Source organism: Anopheles darlingi, chromosome 3 (genome assembly GCF_943734745.1).
Source record: "Anopheles darlingi chromosome 3, idAnoDarlMG_H_01, whole genome shotgun sequence".
Taxonomy (NCBI): domain Eukaryota; kingdom Metazoa; phylum Arthropoda; class Insecta; order Diptera; family Culicidae; genus Anopheles; species Anopheles darlingi.
In genome coordinates, this window is record NC_064875.1 from 49517042 (window position 1) to 49539541 (window position 22500).

Genomic DNA, 22500 nt, shown 5'->3' on the forward strand with positions numbered 1-22500 from the left:
TTTTCATCATCTTGGGTTGAAACCGATCTGGATTCGACCGGTGGCAGTAAGGATGGCCAGCACCACCGGACGCTTTCTTCATCGAGCTCAAGCGTGCTGACAATCGACGATGAAATGCAAAGTCTGTTCCTACCCAGCCAAGCTAGCAACAACAACAGCAGCAGCACACTGATGGCTGGCCATAAGTATGCTCAAGATGGAGATGGTTCAATGGATGAGCTTTACAGTGGTGGCGGAGCGTACAGCTACGGGGCTGCCGCGATGGCAGGAGATAAGCAGGAAATCAAAACGGTACGAATCGTGAAACGCGAATCGGAACGACGCATGCGGGATAAAGAAAAGAATGATCGCAATATAGCGCTCAGCTTAGATCAGGTGCTCGAGGAGGAGGCCCAGCTGATGGAGGATTATCAGCGATCACGCTCGTTACCCCGCGGTTACGAGACGCATGAGCTGTTCGTGCACAATCAAGACACAACCGGTAGCATTGGAGGACCCTCGCCAATGGATGGTAGTGGTCTGATGAGTGATTATTACAGCAGCGTCGCGGCCTCGGCAAACGGTACTAGCTATCCGGTTTCGCTTATCGACCGACAGGCAGATCTTTACACTGGGCACTTTGAACCCTCGTTGCAATCGAAATATGTTATGAATGGCAGCAGTGATGGTGGTTCCGATCTATACCACCAGCAACAACAGCATCAGCTGCAGCAACAGCCCCATCCTCAGTATACGTCCGGTGCTTCTAGTATGTCGACATCTCTCGGTGCTAGCGGTTTAAAGCGGAAAACCGAATCCATTCAAAGCCTCACGAATGCAAGCGCAGAGTTAGGGCCCGTGTTTCAGAGTGAAGCGGCCAAACAGATCATTAACGAGATGGCTGCAACGGGTGGTGGTCCTACTAATGCACTCGGAGACACCCCTAGTGGTGATTCAGCTGGCAGTAGCAGTGGAGGTGAGGCGAAAGGAATCTCGTCCGAACAGCAACAGCAGGCAGCAATGCAAAGGCAGCGAGCTGAAACCCAAGCACGACATCGACGGGCGGTACCGAAGGATAAGCGACGTCACCATACGGCTCCTCATCACGTAAATGCCAAATCAATCGAACTGATGCACAGCGAAAACGATATGAACAAAAATGTAAGTTTGTGCAGAACCAAAAGATCGTGCCATTAAGTGGCGGAATATGTTGGATCTGACATTTGATGATGATTTTGTACCGTATTTTTCTTTTACAGAATGTCAATTGGCGTGCGAGAGATGACGTCGATCTGGAGGTGACGATTCGACCGCGCTCGAACGCACCGGACGTAGTGCGATCGGCGTTAGGACCTCGAGAGAAAATTTCCGAGCACACGATCGATAAGCTGTTGGCAGCACCAAGCAAGATCCTTATACCAGAGCGCTACGTCCCGGAGCAAACTCCTGAGCTGTCTCCAGAGGAGAAAAGGCGCCGTCAGGAGAAGGTGGAAGCGATCAAAAAGATGCTCTCCGACACGCCTATTGGTAGTGGTGCTAATGTGAGTGTTTTATTTGGTACCCTTTGTAGACGATTGTTTCATTTTTTCCCTCATATTCTAAAGGAACCCGGTGCAAATCCTGCTCCGAACGCCGAGAAAAAGCAACGCGAGCATCTTATTCAGCTGAATCAGATACTTGCCCAGCAGGTCATGCAAATGAGTAAGATCGTTGCAGGTAAGTCACTTCCGCGTTCCCAGGCGAAGATTAAAGTCTTTAGGTAACGCCGAGAGCGTATAAAAATGAGCAATGTTTGCAAGTTTGATGTGTGCTATGGGTGTACTTACTTTGAAACACTATAGTTGCTGCTAGAGGATGAGCACTTAGTTATAGTTTTGGTGTTAAAAATTGGACTATACGTATTATATTCGCTATAAATGTGTTAATTAGGGCACTTTAACATGACACAAAACTATTTCAATTCCTTTTTTTAGTAGGAAGATCATGCACATACCATATTAAAATGTTTTAGGCAAATTAATAGAGGATTTAGAATTAGGATTTAGAGGAACTAGTACAAGTTCCGAATACCTTCGTTGCTTCATATTACAAGAAATTACAATATTATGTTACGAAATGGTGCATGAAATGAAACAAGTAAATATGAATTACTGCTCTCGTCTATCGGTTTCCAGGCCAGTAATTCTGGATTCTAAATTACTCAAACTTTATAAAGAATCCTCCATTATCATATGAGTTTATTGCCTTAATGGACTTGCTATTTATTTTAGCTGTCGAAAGCCTTGCTTAACTGAGAGTAATGTTTTTCTTTTATCATTTAATACGCATCCTTTAAAATTATGTTCTATGTTTTATGTTTTATTATTTTTTCTTCCTTTTCTTATTTACTCCAGGCAATCCCAGTCATCATTCAGCAACTAATGCACAAAAGTAGTAGTGCTGCTTGTCTTGCATTGCGCCCATGTTAAGATTAGTTGTTGTGTGTTGTGTTGCATTGAGTGTGTGCGCAAAGTTCACGGGCACGTGTAGTTTGTGCCAGCTGTTCTTGCTGCCAATTTGCGCCACCGAAATAATTCACTGGGGGTTCTGAACCGGACCAGCCGCTGCCGTGCAACGCATGCAAATCAAATGTCTCTTTGTGCTCGCACCATCACCAACACCACCACTACCACCATCATTTGTTGTATCGGAATACATCGTTGTGCATCCATTCATGCAAAACTTCATTCACATGATGATTACTAATAACTATGCCACTGAAGAAACACTTTTAATTCATTTCCTGCCACACAAAACAAATGCGTACGGCGACAATCTTTAACACAAACACATTCATGCAGAGGATCAAAAGATGGCCAACTTTACTGTTACCGACGACGAACTCACAGGTTTGTACTGGTTTCACAGGACCGACGGATAGTACAGCTGGGAATGAGACGGGGTACCTACGCATAGAAAAATGTTCTTTCTGATCTTGGTTGTTCAGGAATGGAGGCAGCTCCGGATGGCTCCGCTAAACATTTCGCCGCAAAAGGAAGCTTAAGATAATGTTGGGCTTCATCGATCAAACCTATGAAAGTGTTACGAAATCATTAATCACCCATTCAATGACACGTACACGATCATCTTCTCATGCTAAGCATTCCCGATACCTGTTTCCCGAAGTTGTGCATTTGTCCTAGCGATGAGAATGTACCGCGCGGGAGTTCATCAGCCATATATCAGAGGATGTTGCATGTCGTTTGTTACGATTTTTACGATAAAGGACCAAGCCCTTTTGAGTTCTATGCATGGTTTTGGCTTTATCAAGCGTAAATTCGTAGCCCGTTGACTAATCAAATGTTTAATCTTTTCTTTTTTCCTATCGTTTTGCTCCAATGGTGCACCTTATCTACGCAGAAAACTCGTCCGCCGTGCTTCCATCGAAGATCAAGCGAACCAGCAGTGCCCTCAGTGCAGTGGCAGCAGCAAACAGTAAACTGTCCCATGACGAAAAAGATCACTATGAATCGGACCTAGAGGATTACGATACGGATTCACCGGCGGAACCACTTCCCCTGTATCAACAGCGTGAGAATTACTTTACCTAAGCCCCACCCAGATTAGCCGGGGGCAGAAATAATTAGGGAGGAAAATATCAGTTGACTTCCGTCCGTGTCTTAGTAGCCAATTTTCCTATGGGAGCCGTAATGCAAAAGCTTACACGATAAGAGCTTCGATATGGAGGGGAATGGTGCTAGGGACGATGCAGCACGGTGAAACACATACGATCTTCCAGACAAACCCGTATTTCAGCCTTAGGTGCTAATTGCTACCGATCCTAAAGGCTCGTTGATTAGATAGAAACTATTTCAAACAGTTTCATCTCGATACTGACCGCCATTACTTTTGAGGCATTGCCAATTCCTTTTGTACCCTACAGCCAAAAGGAAATGCTAGCCATAGGGCTTTGCAAGTTACCGCTGTGTTCATAAATCACTTATGCTGCAGAATACTAGTGAGGTCGCACTACTGGCTTTGAAGACGGCTATACCAGTGAATTAATATCGAACCAAATATGTATCAATTGACTACGCTAGGGCAGCAAGGGTATCTACACAAGCTACTCCACCTAACTCTCAACGACATATGCCGTAGTGTACTGAGCGTGCGGGCAATCATTAGTGAAGTACCTTGGTACTGCCATCGAAACCGGTTTCTTATCTAATCAAGACGCCCATTACCTATGAGTTTTGGTCTATTTTGGTGCATTGATAGCAAGCCAACTAGACTCGATCTTAACGGATCTTAGCGGAATTATTGGATCGAATGTCCTGTAAAACGGGAAGCTGGAACGCTTACATTTGGTTGTATTTTCTAAACATCAAATCTAAATTAGCTAATTCCGCGATCGTCGGGCTTATGCATCGGTAACCAATCGCATCAGCAGCAGCAACACCATACTGGTGCAATGGTTGATCGATCACAGGTTGGTCTCGATTCAATTAAGCAGGCAATTTTTTGGGTTTGGCTTTGCTATGGAAAATGCGAAAACAAAGTACTTGAAACACAGTGAGAACGATAAACGTAGGCGGCAAATATTCAGATGAAAGGAATATAAAACATACATTCGTATCGACAACGCATTACCTGCCTAACTACGACTTATATTATTACCGCAAAATTAGTGCATCAATTATCAAGTATTAGTGATAACAGCAGTGGAATGGAGCAGTTTTGAAATAGAGCAAAAGCAAGAAAAAATATCATAAATCACCCTATCAACACACACACCCATACACACCACAACAAGAGCTTCTCTGAGCGATTACTATCGTTCGATCCAAGTAGAATGGTAAGCACTACTTCTTCTTGAGAAATCCATATCATAATCGCAATCGGCTTTAACAAAAAAATCGAATCTCACCATCTAGCATAGATCGTGTAACATTCAAGCTCGTATCTAGCTTTTCGGTTTCATCTGGGTTTTGAAGATTCGTTAGTGGGCGATGATCCTTTGTTCTAGCGGACTGAAACCTAATCGTCCTCGCATTTGCTCAAACAGACGAGAAGTGTTCGGAACTGAGAATGGAATAGATGAGTGTAGCTGCAGTCAATTATGAATTGTTGAGATGCAGCGGAAGCCTGCAGACGGATATTTTCCGCTTCATTGTTGCTTTCCTTTCCCATATCACCTGCGAAAAAAAAAACAGCTCGATCACAGCAAGTGTCAATCGAAATTCGTATACAAGGAAGGTAGTGCTGATAACAAAGTCTGTAAGAACAAGCTAACTGGATGTGGGAGATAAATTATTCAATGAACGTAACCCATACCTTATCACAGCCATATTATGACTCTTGAACTATTCGCAATGTTTAGACATAAAATTAACCCCAACAGTAAAATCGTTATCAATTAACGCAACCGTAACTCGGTACACACTTACTCGGTACAACAACTCACACATCAAGCAATAGTCCGGCACAGGCGAGTCACCCATTAGAAGGCGAAGATCAGATAATGTTACTAGCCCACAAACACACCTAACCAATAATCCACCAAATAACGATCAGTATAGGATGGTCACATGTATGGCCACCGGTCGCCTACAATTATTTGCTCAGTCAATTTGTCGAAAAATGACGGTGATGATCGTTCTATTCGGTTGTCAATCGGACGGGGTTATTGGAGAAGGGGTGGGATGAATAGCTGGATCGACGACAAACGCAGTATTCTAAATTGTCAATAGGGTACCAGAGCCAAGGAGGGGAGTGATACCAGACATCACACCAGACCGACTCTGGCCGCAGAATTCTTGTGATAATTCGATGTGTTCCGGTTCGCTTTGTTTCGTTAGTATCATTCACACTGTGTACTATGGTGGGGTAGCTTTTAGAGAGCAGAGGACGGCCGTAGAGCATGTTTAGCGATGCCATAATGTGAGAATCGCTGCAAATGGAACCACTTCACTTTTTCTCCAAAAAATCCTTAATTCATCAAAGATACCTGATTTGAGTTGAAGGGATGTAGAGTCGAGTAGAAAAGAAAAGTGTTGAGTGGAATGCAGGCGAGGCGAGACGAGCTAGCTCAATATTTTAAATCCTTCCGTACAAAACTCGGTCACTAAAACACGATGCTAATGAAGACACTGTTCTTTTACCGGCAAGCCAACAACTAGTAGTACAATTTTAGCAAACGTAGAAGAAAGCACGCTCTCACGCAAATATAGAACGCAAACCGTGTGCGTTTCGTTTGGTATTTACCACAACAGTAAAAATGGACCACTGGTGGGTCCTGTATTTGGAGGTTGTAAATTATTGGAAATCGCATTGCATTGCACATTTGGGTTTAATTATCCTTTTTTTTGTTTGTTTTCACTTTTGCATTTTTTCCTGCCATATTAGAAATTATTCGTCTGTTGTGTTATCTTCTTTTTAATGTTGTGAGAGTGAGAGTAGGTGCCCGAAATTGGTCAGAAACAGGAAGTGGCATATGCGGTGAGCGATGGATACAATTTAATTAGCCCTACATTCCTTAGTGTTTACGTGATGTAACCCTTGCTCATTCACTTTGCATGGTATACCGCTCCAGTAAGATGCGTTTAGAAGAGTGATGTAAATTTGATTGCGCTCGAAAAGGTTTTTTTTCTTTTTAAAGAAAACTATCTACCTAATAAACAAAGCATACATTTTAAACTTAGATGCAATTATAGGAAACATTATATAAGACTCATTACCACCATTACCAACATAAATGAATTGAGCATAAAATGGATTTTCTTGCTTTCGCTCGGCGCTACGCATCATCATCCCCATAGCAACGAAAGCCGGCCTCGGTGAATAGCTTGCGTAGGGAGGTATTTTAGGGGTTAACAAACCCTGTGCCGATTTGGCTACGGGTTGATCCGGCTACAGGAGCGCAGTGCATGGGCGATTGAGAGCAAATTATATGAGCAAAGACATAGAGCGAAACAGAGAGGGAGAGAAAGAGAGTAGCGCATAAGATGTTAAATTATTATTACTACTTATGGAAAGAGTAAACGATGAATAAACTATAACTTGTTGACGCAAGTCAAGAAACTGTACAATAATCAGACTGCAGTTGTGAAGAGAAGAGGTAAAGGGGATAACACAACAACACCGAAATCACAGGAACACGAAACACAAAGCAAACGAAACAGGCTGACGCATATATACATATTAAACGTAATAAACTTGATCGTCGTTGAAGAAACTTAACAAAAAAAAAATCAAACCGTCCCCTTGTTGCAGTTTACTGGATAACCGGAAAGAAATGTTGAGCCAACTGTACAAGTGATGCCATGCACGAGAAGTGCCCCTTGGTGCACGAGAAGTGCCCCTTGGTGCACGAGAAGTGAATGAACCAGGTATACACACGCATCTTATTAGGACGGTCACATAATTAGTTGTAGGTTTCCCAGCATGTGCTGTTGGCAAAACGAAGAAAGTATCTACTTAAGCCAGTTAACCTTTCTGCTTTCCCGCCTTATCATGGCAATTTGCTAAATGCCACCATGTGCCATTGCAGGCCAACATGACTATGCGAGTCGCGACACGTTTTACGGATGAAAAACAAGACAAGGTCTGATCTATAGTTACTTTGAACTCGCAGAAGACACTTATGAAAAGAGGGCAGCAATGTATGGTGTCTCTTAACCGACATACCACGGTGTTACTCGAACGACACAACGGAACGTGTAAGTCAACTCGAACATGACGGAAATCCGAAGTACATCAGACTGTTTCATATGGACCGCCATGCGTCGACTGCAGTTACTTCCTTCGACGTCTCTTGCGGACAGACGAGCCATTACTAATGCATCGGGAGGCAATTATACAGTTATGATTCTTGTAAACCGCTATGTTGTTTCTTATTCTATGCTTGCCTTGCATTGTTCATTTACGTGTTAATGTTTTTATTTTGAGAGTTAAATCGGCACTTAACATTAAAATTATTCTTAATGCCCATAGGTCAGCTAGTTTCCGGGTGCTCCATTGGAGTCATGGGTAGTTAACTTAGATGCCGATTAAAGATTATTTTTGAAATAAAATGGTATCGTTTCTCTTTCGTAAAAAATACATTTCGACTAGTATTTCCGACTAGTATGACTAGTGGATTTTATAACACTAATTGCCTGTGATCCATAAAATGGTATTTACAGAAACGCATAACACCATAAATTTAAACATCGTCCATCCTTTTATAAAAAAAAACGCCCTGAATTGAGATGTTTTTTGTTCAGGAGGTCAAGATCGATGCTTTTTTATAAGATCACGTGAATTTTGGTAACGCTAATACCTTAAGTAAAAATATCATACGGTCACAAACAGGGAATAAAATGGGACTCGCAAAAGTTTTACTGAATAACGGAAGACCAAGGCATGGCTTCTATACTAACAGTAGTTGATCCAAACAGAATGCCGCTTTAGGTTAAAGCGTTGCTTACGACGGTTATAAAATAATCCGTATTGATTAGTTTCGCTCATGCCGTTGCTCTGCAATCCACTTAAATTCATAATTACATACGTTTGTAGCGATTCGAATTCTTCGACCCAAATTACTACATCTGCGTCTTATAGGCGCCATTGTGGAAATATTGCTCCAATGAACCGCCCCACGATGGTTTGTAGGAACTGATTGCATGTGCAGTTCCCACCCGATAACGGATGAGAAAGACTCATACGTGAACAATGAAGAGCCATGAAACCAAGTACCAAATAAGTGCTGGGATTGGTACGGTTGGTGCTTTACGCCACATTTGGCATAGCTAAGTTTACCTTCTATTGAATTTGGAAGGGGGTGTATAATGTAAGTACCCTGGTACTGGCATATAACCTTCGACCTACGCTAGGTTTCCGTTTGATTCAACGGACAACCCTCGATGTGTTCACACATTTGGAAGTCATCTTGCAAGTGTTAAGTGCGAGGAACTTACTATGGGTCAGATTCGGCGAAAACTCTTCCTTCTGCGTTGTACGATAGCCGTGCTTCTGTTATTGCTGTGCCTTGTCATCGAGGATACGGAAGCTGTGCCGCTAAAGCTAAGACGACAGAAACTTGTGAGTGGCCGACAGATCTGAGCTGTGGCGCTGCAGATGAGTGATGTTTATGTGTTTCTTCTGCTTTTGCTTTACAGAAATTCGGACGTATGATCACACGCACGATCAACAATGCAATGTACGGTGTATTCGACATATTCGCCGGATAAGACACCAAAATCGTGTCGCGGAGTGATGAATAAAGTAATATAGTTTTTTTTTATTGTTGATCACTGTTTCTTTTATTACTGCTAGTAACATAAGAAGGAAGGATTTTTCAAAATGCATCAGCTGATTGTTTACTCCGAAGCAAACATCCGACCAAGTAGTAAAACGGTTTTAGCTGAATGATATTCAACCACACACGTTACGTACCCACTGGGATGGAGAAGTCAAATTTCGAATTGATTATTTCCTTTAAAACTCACCGTGTAATGTGTGTTATTGTGTTAGGTTTATACGTTTGAGTATGAAAATAGTACTTTTATTACAGCTAACGTATTGTTGTTTTCACAATAATTATATCAAACGTCAATCTACGCGCTGTATAAGGTAGAACCTAGGAGAATATCTTCTTAGAGCTTAGAACCTTAATACGGGAGCCATCCACGCGGGTAAATAACGAACAGCAACACATAAGTGATGGTGGGACTGGAAGGGAGGTGGGGTAGGTTGAAAAACGAGAAGGGAATCATCCAGGACAAATGCGGCTTATAATACCCGGGAACGGACACACAGATACACACACGTACGCACGCAGCATATGCAGCCACCAGAACAGCGTACACAACAGCCTGCCATTAAGCTTGGTTCTTGTCATCGGAGCTTGGCCGGCAGCCGATCTGTAAAAAGGGAAACGATGGAACAATAAAATATTTCTAAAAACCGTTGAGATGTCCCGACTACTCGATGCTCGTTGAAGTAATTACCCATTTGAAATGCAAATGCGTTCCAGTAAAGGCTCTAATCGCTCTCAATGCTACATTCGGCTATCTTCGAGACGGCACTGTTACCGTTAGTGGTGGTAGTGGAATCTACAGAGCTCAGGGCATGCGTTGGGGTATCGTTCGGAACGGCTCCGGATGAGAGCAGCTGGCGGGTGCTCGAGCTGGACGAGTAGCTATCACTCGAGCTGCGCGTGGACGTCTGCGAGTTACCACTGATCGGACTGTCCGGCAGTGAACCCTGTAGCGACGTTTCCTCCTTAAGCACGGACAGTGCCGACGGTGGTGGTGGCGGTGGAACGACAACGCTGGCCGTGATGGTACCAGTGTGCAACGGTTTACGTCCTCCACTCAACAGCTCCCGCGATGCGGGCTCATCGTCCATCACCTTGAGTGGACTAGTCGCTGGCGGATCTTCGGGTGTGTAGTAATCTTCCGAATCGTCCGCTACAATCGTTATCATTGCACTGCCTCCTCTTACGCCATCGCGGTCCATTACGCCCAAGCCGTTAGTCTCGCTACCAACATCACCAAGGATTGCCCCCTTCAGCAGCTCCGTTATGACGGCCGTGGGAGAAGTCTTATCCATCCCTTGAATTGAACTTTCCGAACCGATCATACCACCAACACCGCCCCCACCGATCAACAGCTTCTTCATAGCACTGCTATCCGGATGTTTCTTGGCCTCGTAGCTGCCAGATTTGCGAAGCAACGGTGCCGCCTTATCGACATCGCTATCATCATCGTTCTCGTTCAGCTCCGACATCGGCTTCATCGGTGGTTTCTCGTGTACGAGATGGAAACCAATCGGTTTGTCCGACGGTGACTTAACAGTCTTGCCAGAGTTTCCTCCACTGGCGGTGCTGTTGTTGGCATTGGCAATACGGTGACCCTTTTCGCGTGGATTTTTATCTTTGCTTAGCGGTGCACGCTGCATCAGTGGTGAATGTTTCGAGAGAAGCTCCTTCTTGGTGCAGACGGCCGGAATAATGATGCCACCAGCAGTAGTTGCACTGGCGGCCGATGTTGCACTAGCGCCACCATCGCCAACAACGCTAACTGAGACTCCACTTTCGCCGTCTGTTGCAAGCAACTGCACCCGTACGTCACCGGTAGCTACACCGGACGATTTGTCGGAAACCAGACTACCGTTGGCCAGCTCACCATTGCTGCTATGATCGGTGGAGGATTTCGAGAGTTTACTGCGGAAGCCAAACCCATTCTCGTTGCCCTAAAATGTAATGCGAAAACCGTCACAAATTGTAACGGATTTGAAGTGAGTTTAACAGATGACCAGAACTTGTGATCGCGTTTATTCACTTACTCGATTACCATCACTGCCAGCTTCTGCCACAGCGCCACTGCTCTCTGTGCCAGTAACCGCTTTAACGGACACGACCGGACCATTCAAGGCCTCGATAAGTGATATGGTCTTGTATCCTGCCGGAATGTTATCAGTACCCTAAAAATGGAAAAAATATCATATATTTTTCGCATTACCCGGCTGCATGACTAAGCAGTCCGCGTTTTAGAAAAATGACCTTTTTAGTTCGCTTTTTTATCATCAAACTATGGAATTACGAAGGAATTAAAGAAAACATACTTCGAAGAGTCTAATCGTAGCAACGCAAATAAGTGAACTGCGAAACAAAGAGCTTGCGAAACAGCAAAAACGACAGGAAGAAAGAGCTCTGATTCATAGTCAAAAGGCCCCGTACACTGGGTCTTATCAGAGTAAGCATAATGGATCCAAAATCTCCAAAAACCCTTCTGTCATACTTACATCGGTTGAATTCTGTGCCGCCGGTGTACCACCACCGCCGCCTGCTCCGCTACCACACGTTATGCCATTTCCAGTCACATCCTTCTGTACCGCCCGGATCTGCAGTAGCGCTCGGAACGGTGCCCGACAGATGGGACAGTTGTTCGCCTGATACCGTAACGAGTCGGCACACGAGTTGCACAGACACAAGTGGCGGCAGGGAAGGATGAGCGTATCGCGCGTATCACACATGCAGATGACACACTCGCTTCCATTATCCTCCGTCTCCTCATCGGTGATGGATTTGCTCGTAAGCTTGTTCTCGATACCGTAAATTTCTTGCAGCAGATAGCACAGCCCATCGACGAAGATCTTTTGCTTCAGCGCTCGCAACGCATACGTGCCATCGGAGTGATGATCGATCACGCAAATCGTAGCGTGCGATTGCCGGCTAGCGCTCATCTCATCATTTGCCCCTGTTCCTGCGGTTGCACCGCCGTCCCCAACGACACAATGTATCACCACCGGGAGCGTATCCTTGTCCGGGCCGTACGTCAGATCATCCTCCGCGTACATCGCTGGATACACGATGTGGTGTGGTGCAGAAAATACCTGATTGACGCCACGCTGAAAGCGGAACGTTTCCGATGAGATGGCGGAATCACGCGACAGATAGCTTAACCCATTCGGTCCAATGTCCTCGATGGAGAAGTAGTGAATCGTGATAAGACAGGCGTAATCGGCATCGAACACAAACTCAATATTGTAACCAATGTTACTGGCACCGCTCGGGGCGGTTGTCTTCCCGATTCCGGGCTCTACGCTTCCAGGACTGGTTGGGCTATTGATTGCTGCCACCGGTTTGGCATTGTTTCCCTCGGCCACTTTCACGAACCGAACCGATTCCTTGCGAATGTTTACCAAACTTTTCAGTGTTTTCGTTGGTTCGGTTGCTTGCGGCGGCGGGTATGGAAACTGAAAGGGAAACAAATAGAAACGGAGAACGGTAAAAACCCGTCGATTGTCCATCGAGTGGCACCGCTGGCTTACTGGAGTAGGTTTAGAGCCGAGAAAATTGAGATCTGCATTCTCCCCGAACAGATACGCTTCCGGTTGTGGCGTATCGAACCGTTCTCCGCCCATAATGAAATGCGTCCCGAAGTAGTTCCCTGCAACCAGAAGACCAGGACCAGAATATCCGGTTAGTGTGAAACTGGAGCACGGATTTCGCACATCGGTGTTGAATTTTCCTACTTACCCGAACGGGGCGGATATTTGTAAAGGTGGTTCAGGCTTACGTCCGTCTCCTCGACGGTCGCATTCTGCCTGCTTGCAAATAGTCCCATATTTTTGCCTTGGCCTTCCTCCTACTATAGTATACCACCACCGTCTGTTCGGCCGTCCCTCTTTCGTTCCTCGGACTGTTGGAGGCGCTAGCGGAACTAGGTCGGACTTGGGTCAGCGCAAAGAGGTATACATTTTCCGTACGGGGCCGATACGTCGCTACTCCAGCACCGGAACACTCGATGTTAACTCGGCCAACAACAGCTGCAGCTACAACTTTGGGTAAAATTATTGGAGAATACGTGAGGATTTCTTTCTTTTTGCGTGGACCTGCTCCCAGTCATAAACCCCTTCACTCTACGGTTTTTTGTTTCGCTTTCGCATGCGTAGCGAACTGATAGCTCTATCTTCCGTTTCACTCACACCCTGTTTATACTCGAGCAATACTCGAGCAATTCTTTTCTTTTTTTTTTCGAAATTTCGGGCTCAGAAGCAGCGGTTATACAGAGCGCAATTGCGACGAGTAGCTCAGTTTGAGCAAAAAATTGAGCCTAGCGTTTTATTTTTCGTACGAATTCAAAAGCCGTGGCCACACGGGGCGAAAACTCTAGCGCAAACGAAAAAATTAATGCCAAAACACTTACGCTTGCCGTTTACATGCTGTCAAACGATTATAGGTCCGTGGAGCGTAAAACCTAGAGTAAAAGCTGTTTGCAAACGGAAGGGCTCGCAATATGTTCTATTTGTGGTTTACATTGATAGATAGTGATCATTGCTAGTGTGTTCAATCCTTTTCTTCCACAAAACGATTTTAATTTCCTCAACCCGGCCACGTAAACATATCGAAGCGTAAACGATTTGGCATTAATTTGTAAATTTGCGCGCAAATTTTCGCTCCGTGTGGCCACGGCTAAAGGGGTACCCATCTTTACTACAACCCTGAATCATGTTTGGGAGCTGGTAGTGCATCAAGGGTTATCGCTGGGTATGAGTGGAGAAGCAAAAGTTCATATTTTAGCTAAATGCAGTAGTTGTTTCCTAAAAAAACGCCGTTTTTTGAAGCGCAGGAAACTTGGAATTTTTATTTCCCGTTGGTTCCGCCTAAAGACCAAATCAAACTCTCCCGTGGGATTAGCCCGGATGATTAAAATATTAATCGAACGAACGGATTCAATCTGGCGCATGCTGTGATTTCCCCAAATCCCACACAAACACACGTGTGGATATTGCTCCATTCCTTTAGATAGTTCGCTGTTATATCATTTCAAACTACAAACCACTTCGTCCTTCGGATACCTTTGTTTTTTTTTACAAGCGAATTGAACATTTGAATTGATACGAGATGCCGAGCAACACGAAACCCCCGGCGTGTCTTACGAGTAACAGCACCCATCATCCACTACTTGGCAACTAATTAACCTAGAAAAATCGTCGTCATCATAGTCAATTAAAGCGCACAGAGCCACCTGACGCCTAACACCTGTCCCACCTGCTGGTTTAACATAAGTTAAACAAATCTTAACTAAAGCCAATGACGGTGTCACCCAGAACATCTTGGATTATTGCAGGCTCGTGACATCACATTCAGAGTAGCACAATTGAAAAAGGACCAGAACCACCATCCCATTGGAGCCCATTCAATCCTGGACTTGCCATGGTGGTGTGTTTGTGTGTGCGCCGCGCGCGCGATGCTGTCTCTCCTGTTGCTTCCCTGGCACGGAGTAATCGCCATCCAGCGGAGGATGGTGGGGGTTTTGCTTGAGCGAAAGAGGCTACCTGGCCCGGCGCGCGGATCTCCTGTTGCGCGCTGCTCCCGAACGTGTTTGTAGCGACCGCTGTTGGCTGGCTGGCTGACTGGCTGGCCAAAATTGCTGGAAGATTTCGTAGTACGAATCCTTTCTCTCCCCCCACCAGACGGTGTGACGGTGTGGGTGGCGAGAGAAAGCAACCCGGCTCAACGGACAATAATCGTAGTATACAGCGCGATTCGTAGTAGTTCGTATCGTACACCGAAAGCCAGCTCAGACATTCTCTCTCGCTCTCTGTGTCTCGGTCCGGGTTGTGTCCTGTCCTGGGGCCGTTCCGAGATCCCGAGCCGGAGCCGAGGGCCCAGCAGGATCCGAATCCGAGTGGGCTACCGCACCCCCTCGATGCTCGCGGTGCTGCTGTTGGTGCGGAGCGAAATATTGGGAATGAAATATTCAACTGGTCGCTTGCTGCCGTGGCGGTGGTTGGTTGCTGTTGCTGCTGTGTGTGTTGGTGTGGTGGTGTCCGCTCATGAACCGTCCTGGCCAGAAGGACTCCACGCCGAACATTTTCACCGTTCGCTCCGCATATACCCCCAGCATAGTAGTGCCTGGATACGTTTTGCAAAGTTCGAAAGCACTTTTTGTTCCTTCGTTAGGGTCGTTCGTTCGTTGGTTGGTTGATTTATTAAAGTGGCAAAGCAGGCGCCACGGCTCGTGAAGTGATTTATGAAGAGCGAGCGCGGTTTGTAGTTTCTTTTTTTCTCATTCGCGCATTGTGTAGTGTCGGGTCTCGATGCCTGGATCCTAGCATCACCAGTAGTAATAGTAGCAATAGCAGTAGCAACCGTAGTGACCATTCCGTGGTGGCAATTTGAAGTGTTTCTGTAATTATTGTATCGGCTCCTCGGTGCCATCACCATCACCGTCGTCGTCGTCGTAGTCGTCGTCGTTAAACCTCCATCGCTGTGAACCCCCGGCTACTTGGATAAGAAATTTTAATTGTTACCTCTCTCATTGCACACACGATTTGCTCAGCCTCAGCCACCGTCCACTTTCTCCTTTTCTTCACTCATCACCGTCGTCTGTTGTTGTTGCCGCTGTTGTCCATTTAGCCGTCTATTGATTCTAGTGCTGTACGAGGTGGAGTTGGCGTGCCAGAACCTGGGAAAAGCTCGCCACGAAAGCGAATCAATCATCAAATACGGCACGTGTGGCGGTGCCCGCGCAGTGGCCTGCCAAGAAAGCAAAAATACCATCTCCCCATCGTTATAGCTCCATCGCGGCTAAGCGAAGCGTACGAGGGGCGGGCGGGCGGACGGGTAGCCGAGGGGAAGGAAACGACGAGAGGATAACCGAAAATTCCCCACAATTTTCCACCCCGAACACCCGCTGCGGAGGCAACTCCACAACCACCAACAGACGAGCAATCCGAATTGTGAATATCATCACCATCATCATCGTCATCGTCGTTATCGTCATCAACGGTACATATCCTTGTGTATCTCGTGAACGCCCGCATGTGTGTATGCGTGCGCCGGTGTACAAGAGTGTAGGTGCGTGAAGCAGATTCGCGCGGTGAAGCGAAAACGTGGTTCCGGAGAAATGTGAAAATTCTGCGAATAGTTTAAAAATACGGGGTGTCGAGAACAAAACCGAGAAGTGTCGAGAGTACGAGAGTGCTTGGCTGTTGTACAGGTGTTGGAAGCGGCGCGCGTATGGTATGCCGTGAAGTGTACCGAGAAAGGAATTCGTTTGAAGAGTGCGGCAGAGCAATCCTTTAACGTGCCTAATTATCACGCCGCCAGTGCCCCCACCCCTCTCATATCCACGCACGACAACATCACGTTTGCGTGCGTGCGTCCGTGCGTGTCGGCAAGGTCCTCCCGGGGTTGAACCCAAGCCACAGGAGGAGCACAGCAGAATAGGTGTCGACCTGTAACGACGAACCCACAACCCAGCGGCTACAGCAAGGTACACATGCCATGCAGGATCACTTTTTTTTAGAAAACTTTTAGGAGGGGACATATTTTTTCCAACTTCTGCTACATTTTTTTGCACTATTTTTACGCTTAATCAAATTGTGTTTGTCTCATGCAAATGGCTGCGAATAGCTGCTTAGATTTCGGGCTGGTGTGATGGCGGTTTTTTCGGTGCAACGATGCATGCTAAGCAACAAGTTCGCCTGTTTGTTCATTTGGTATGCAAAGCAGCGGCAGCCCGGTGCGAGAAGACTTTGTTTTTGTTTTTTGAGCTTGCTAAAAGTAATGGAGTTTCTTTCTTTTAATGCGAACTCATTTGCGCTTGTTTACTGATACCTAGGGACTAAGATGGTTGCGAGTGATGCTTTGTTCTAGATACAACAGGTATTTTCGATAGATAAGAAAACGTACATGATTCAGTTAGGACCTTTTGTTTGCACCAATGACCAAGAATGACCAAGAACGTTTGCTTCTCGAAGCTGCCAATTATTGCTGCTTTGAACAACATCAGTAGCTCCCTTATGTGGATGCACAGGATCTAGATGATTGCATAAGAATGCTGCTGAAAACCCTGGATGGGTTAATCCCTGGGAGAGGATGAGCTGCGGCTGCATTTGCTGCGGCTGCATTTGCTGCGTATAGATAACACGCGATCACAATAACACAAAGTAGGACACGTTCGTTTGCGGCGGAAAACGAAACATAATATCCGGCCTGGTAAGAGCGAGGACGGTCTCTTTACTCAGTTACGTAGAACCGGTGAAGAGTGAGAAAAATTAGGAAATCGAACTATGCGGCGAAGAAGGTATCGCAAGGAATGCCGTGCTCTGTTCACCCTCGTTCGCTAACGAGATGAAAGATACCAAAACGAGTAATCAATACCTTGTTGGCCGGCCTCTTTCGAGAATTTCCATGAAGTTCTTGTGTAAGGCAGGTGTCGTGCGTAGGCGACACAAGTTGAATCGATCCGCGAAGCGCTACAGTAGGTGGTAGCGGTCTGTGATACTCTTGTGACCCGCGTCAGGTATTAATAATGGGGGGTGGCCGTGGTGCAATTGATGTTGCTACACGCTATTAAAGCACCCCTGGCAGAAGTAGCAGCAGCAAGCAGCAAGAATCCCCACGTTCCTATTTTACAGGGGTGCCTTAATGTTCGGCCGGTATACGACCGGTCATCCGTCAATCCGTGAGAACCGTTCAGGTGGCACTAGGGTCTGGCGGGCGCGCTAGTAGTCGGTCGGTTGGTGTCTTGAGTAGTGTGGCCTTCTTGGGAGCCTAATGAAGCAAGGAAATTGACCGCTTCCTTCTTCTGATGTGAAGAAAGGTCTGACCGCCTTGAGACCAGCCAGGACCAAAGCTTATAGTGTCCCCCATGCTTTGGCAGGAAAACCCTCTCGCTCGCTTTTACTTTGTCCCTCTCTATCTCTCTCGCTCACTCTCTTCCCACTGCCTACTATTCCTTGGTTTTGTATTGTTATGCGGTCGCTTTTGTGTTTGGTTCAACTTCCCTCTTAGCGGCCATTCAATTTGATTATTATCCTTGCGGTCTATCGTATTTCCCCCGAAAAACAAACCTGAGTAAACACACACACCACCTGCACGAGAAAGGTCACGCGGACATGGTACACGTCTCTTTATTAATGCTCTGCCCCCTCATGCCTTCTTCTGCATTACGTGCCTTCCGGTTTCCGGACATTGGTGGAAATCTTAAACTGGCCACTGGGGGATACTAGGCATCACAGCCACGGGGGCATCTTCGCGCAAATAATGGCTAGTGGTCGTGCAAGACTGCCGCCAACTCCTGGAACTGTCGCCACTGCGCCTCCTGCCGTTTCTTCTGCTTCTACTGCCGTCATCGGTAACCCTGGTTCACGCCCGCTTGTCGAGCTGCACACGAACAACAACCTGTACCACCACCCATCGAGTACGGTCACGGGAACGTTGGTGGGACACGGCAGCAGCAATGAACAGCCTGTGCATCACCATCACCAACACCACCTTGGGCATCAGGTTGCCCCGGCGGTCCTATCGGGTGCCCAGCATCCCCAGCAGCAACATCCGAACATTCACCAGCTACAGCATCATCAGCACCATCAGCACCTGCAGCAACAGGATGTCCTGACCACGGTCGCTACTACCTCACAGATGCACTCCGTCGCCGCCACCGACTCGCTACTAGGGCACGGTGTGACGCAACCACTGCTGCGCAAGCAACAGCAGCAGCAGCAGCAGCACCAGGACACGGCTCGGATCATGTAAGTAAACCCGCTGGTCCGGAGGAGATAGGTTTGTGGTTGAAGGATGAAGTTCAGTTTCAGAAGTTTCTCTATTATTGCCCGCAACATCGCGCCAAATGACACCATTTATTTCGATATTTCTCTAACTCCGATTGGAGTGATGATTTCTCGAAGGGCCTGAGGTGCGGAGAGCTTTGCGCTTCGGTGCTATTTTCTGAGTTTCAGTCCACCTATCCCTTTCGTTTCCTTCTATTTTTATGGCAAAAAGTAGTAATGAATAGCCGTTTTATTATTAAAGCTGTTCGTTTAAAAGAATTATTTGTGTGAAGTAGTATTCAAGTTAATTGAAATTGAAATTCAAATTGTTTATCATCTTTCGTTTCGTTGGATATTTGGAGTATGTCTTAAATCGTTTGAACAAATCACAAGGCTCATGGGCTCGTGACACAAAGCTTGAATAAGGATAAAGCCGGTGTTTATGCGCTTTATCCCTACATATGTTTTACTCAAATAAAATGTGTGCTGCGGGAAAAATTTGTAATAATAATTTATGGCCTAAACTGCCATAAATTATGGCGTTCAATTTTCAATGCAGATTTTTTAACAATATAAATAAAAAATAGGCGACCCGAAACAGTTTTTTCAGTTTATGTTTACAGTGGTCTTTGACTGATTTTAAGTCATTTAAACATATTTTTCTGAAAAAAATTTGATGGGATATAATCCCCTGAATATCTTTTCACTTAATTCAAATGTTGCACAGGGAAAACTAACTACTATACCACAATAGTCAAGAACGGCTAGCTAATACCCAACGCGAAATTTTTAATGTTAAACATTCATTTAGTTTTTCAATTATTTACCGCGATGGGACTAGTGTTGATCGCCAGAAAGTCATGTAACTCATGTGAATGAAAAAAAACCTCCTATCCCCAAGGAGTGGTTAACGTTAAGCGTACAGTCTCCACGTCACGTTTTGTAGAGCAGACGGAAGCTGTACAGGATTGTGAATGATTGATAGTTGTAACGTTTCTAAAAATGGCACAAAAGCCCCACCATACCGCAGGTCAGTCGTGAGTAGCGCGCAGTTGGGCTCGTTAGCTAAAAATGTATCCCGCTACTAAGGTATGGCGCGAGAGCAAGGGGGCACCAAGGGCAGTGGTAGTGCACGTGGAGCAACAGGGACTACTCCGCACATTTGCGTTCGAATTACACGATGCAACCGTATTTGGTCAGTGCACCAAAGATGCAACTCGCATTCGTCGTTGAATTCGCTGGGTTGCGGGATGCTGCACATGTTAATCGATGCAAGCAAGGAGAGTGAGAGAACGTAGCTCGTTCCCGGAGAATGAGAGAGACATGCTGGACGAGTTTGCCTTTGCTTTGGCAAGAAACGGGCTAGGTACAATTAGCAACAGGCAGCAGCAGCATCATGTACTACTCATCTAGTAGCCAGAAGCAACACATGTCAGCTGAGTAGTGGATGTCATTTCGTGCCTTACCTACACACCTGTACGGTTCAAAACAAATGAAACACGCTCCGGAGTACTAGCAGAATCCCCGCGGCCCGGCCGAAGGAGCCCAGCTTTGCGCCTTTGTTGTGCCGCCATTCAAATGTGTTAATCATCCCAGGAGCTCAGTAAAGCTTCGTGCAAGAGCAGCCCGGAAACCTCAAGCCTTGGCTCCGGAGAGAGAGAAAGAGAGAGAGAGATAAAGGGGGAAAGAGAAGAGAGAGAAAGAGAGAGAATCCGGATTCTTAAGGTGTCTCTACACGATAGATCTCGTGCGATTCCACTTTCGACTCGACTCGTCCTACATAATCCAGGGGCGATTTCAACTAATGGCATGCTGGTGCCGGTTTCATGCGATGGTGTCTAAAGACACCCTCACCATTTTTGTCTTTTCTCTCTCTCTCCTCTCTCTCTCTCTCTCTCTCTCTCTGTTACGTAGGTGTGTGTGTGTTGAATCGTGTTTCGCTCTTTTATCCGAGCTTCGTTCTGGGTTCGGGCCGCGTTCTGGCGGTGTGTGCGTGCTACCTGACCCCACGCACGGAGCAACAGTTGACTTGAATGGAGGTATGGAGGTGCGAATGGAGGTGGAGGCGCCACTTGTGGACTAGCCGTTGCAACTGACCGTTGTGTTGTTTTCTTCTCGTCATTCAATAATCTCGTGTGCGCGTCCCCATCAGCATCATCATCATCATCTACTGCTGCTGTTGATCCGTGTGCATCTAGTAGCAACTTTGCGGCGAGTGAGTTATTTTTGGAGGAAAAGTTTGTAAAAGCGTACGCGGCAAATCTCCATCCTTTAGGGATAGTGCAAACGTACAAAAGGTGCAAACGAAAGCCTCGTCCCTGGTCCTCGTGGTGTGTGAATTGGGTTTAAAAATAGGCGGAGCTGTGGAAGATGCGGGCTCCAAAGCACCACGACCACGCGCAGGATAACGCGATAAAGAAAACGAAAAGAAAACACAGAAAACCTGTTAACCACAGCACCGCAACCCTCCCTCCCCTTGAACGCGAAGGTTGTTCTTGCTCTTCCCAAACGCACGCTGAATGGATAATAACGTCGTTGCCGTCGGCACAACAAGGATTTGATTGCCGTGCGATTTCCACTGATTGGTGCGTGTGTATTGGTGTGCTGCTTGGGTCAGACACCTGTGCCGTGTGTATGCACTTCCTGTTGCTGCTGACCAAGCACGTTGCCTTTCGGGTCAAGCTCCTTTGAACACTCCATCTCCGATGTGTCGTCGTCAGCTGCCTCGCCTTCATACGGAGGGGCGTCGAAGATCGTCGTCATCGAATTCCGGTCGATCGTTTATCGGAAGGGGGTGGGGGGTGGGGAGGGGAGGATGGGTGTGCACGCGCGCGCGAGTGTCTTTACGGGCATATGTTACCAGAAGTACTCCCGCTACTTTAACGCGATCATACCAACCAAGCAACAGTATCACCAGGGTTACGGGGCGCGTTGTTGTGGGTCTTGCAGCTTAACAAGCAAACAAACGAAAAAGAAGTAGGCTTTTGCCAGATGCCTAGTGTCACAACGGCGCGCCACGATTACTCACCACGCCGAGTCGAGATTTACATTTCGCGTTCCGTTCCGTTCGAATGAGGGAGGCGCGGTGCGCTGCGTATGGGCGATCTGATGATGGGGTCTTTGACGGATTGCCATTCCAGTCGTCGTCCACCGGTCGCCAGCCATTCGGTGGCGACCATTGCGAAATAACACTTAATTAATTGTACCCTCGGTCTGTTTCACCCCACCTGCCCCTCACCATCCCTTTATTACTACACACACTTCCTCCTCCGTTCGTGCGTTCCGTTCCTTTCATTTGGTCGTGCGGGGTTTCTTTACCTCAGCACCAGCAGCAGCAGCAGCAGCACACAACACCCATTAAAGACGGTGACACACGCATATGAATGTTGTGTGTTGTGTTGTGCTATTGATGGTGTTCCACCATCGAAATGGTAAGCGCGGTGCTTCTTAGCGTTTTCTCCATTTCCAATGAAATTGTGTCCCACTGGAGAT

At 46.4% G+C, this 22500-nt stretch overlaps 2 protein-coding genes across 2 annotated transcripts in view; one reads left to right on the forward strand and one right to left on the reverse strand.

The window, feature by feature from the left end:
- The window catches only part of LOC125955568 (uncharacterized), a 23634-nt gene extending 16458 nt beyond the window's left edge, over positions 1–7176 (forward strand). Inside the window, exons 10-13 of the mRNA XM_049686703.1 lie at positions 1–1140; positions 1239–1520; positions 1584–1695; positions 3379–7176. The exon at positions 1–1140 is cut by the window's left edge and continues 429 nt beyond it. Of these exons, the coding sequence (XP_049542660.1) occupies positions 1–1140; positions 1239–1520; positions 1584–1695; positions 3379–3569 (1725 nt within the window). The 3' untranslated portion in view covers positions 3570–7176. The remainder of the gene's footprint in view (positions 1141–1238; positions 1521–1583; positions 1696–3378) is intronic.
- Positions 7177–9204: 2028 nt separating this feature from the next.
- Positions 9205–13392, reverse strand: LOC125956542 (E3 ubiquitin ligase RNF157). The gene is made up of 6 exons (XM_049688538.1): positions 12983–13392; positions 12775–12893; positions 11746–12699; positions 11287–11424; positions 9948–11193; positions 9205–9860 (listed from the first exon to the last, which is right to left on the reverse strand). Exons 1-5 carry the CDS (start codon positions 13068–13070, stop codon positions 9982–9984), a joined length of 2511 nt encoding a protein of 836 aa, XP_049544495.1. The 5' UTR covers positions 13071–13392; the 3' UTR covers positions 9205–9860; positions 9948–9981.
- Positions 13393–22500: the final 9108 nt, after the last annotated feature.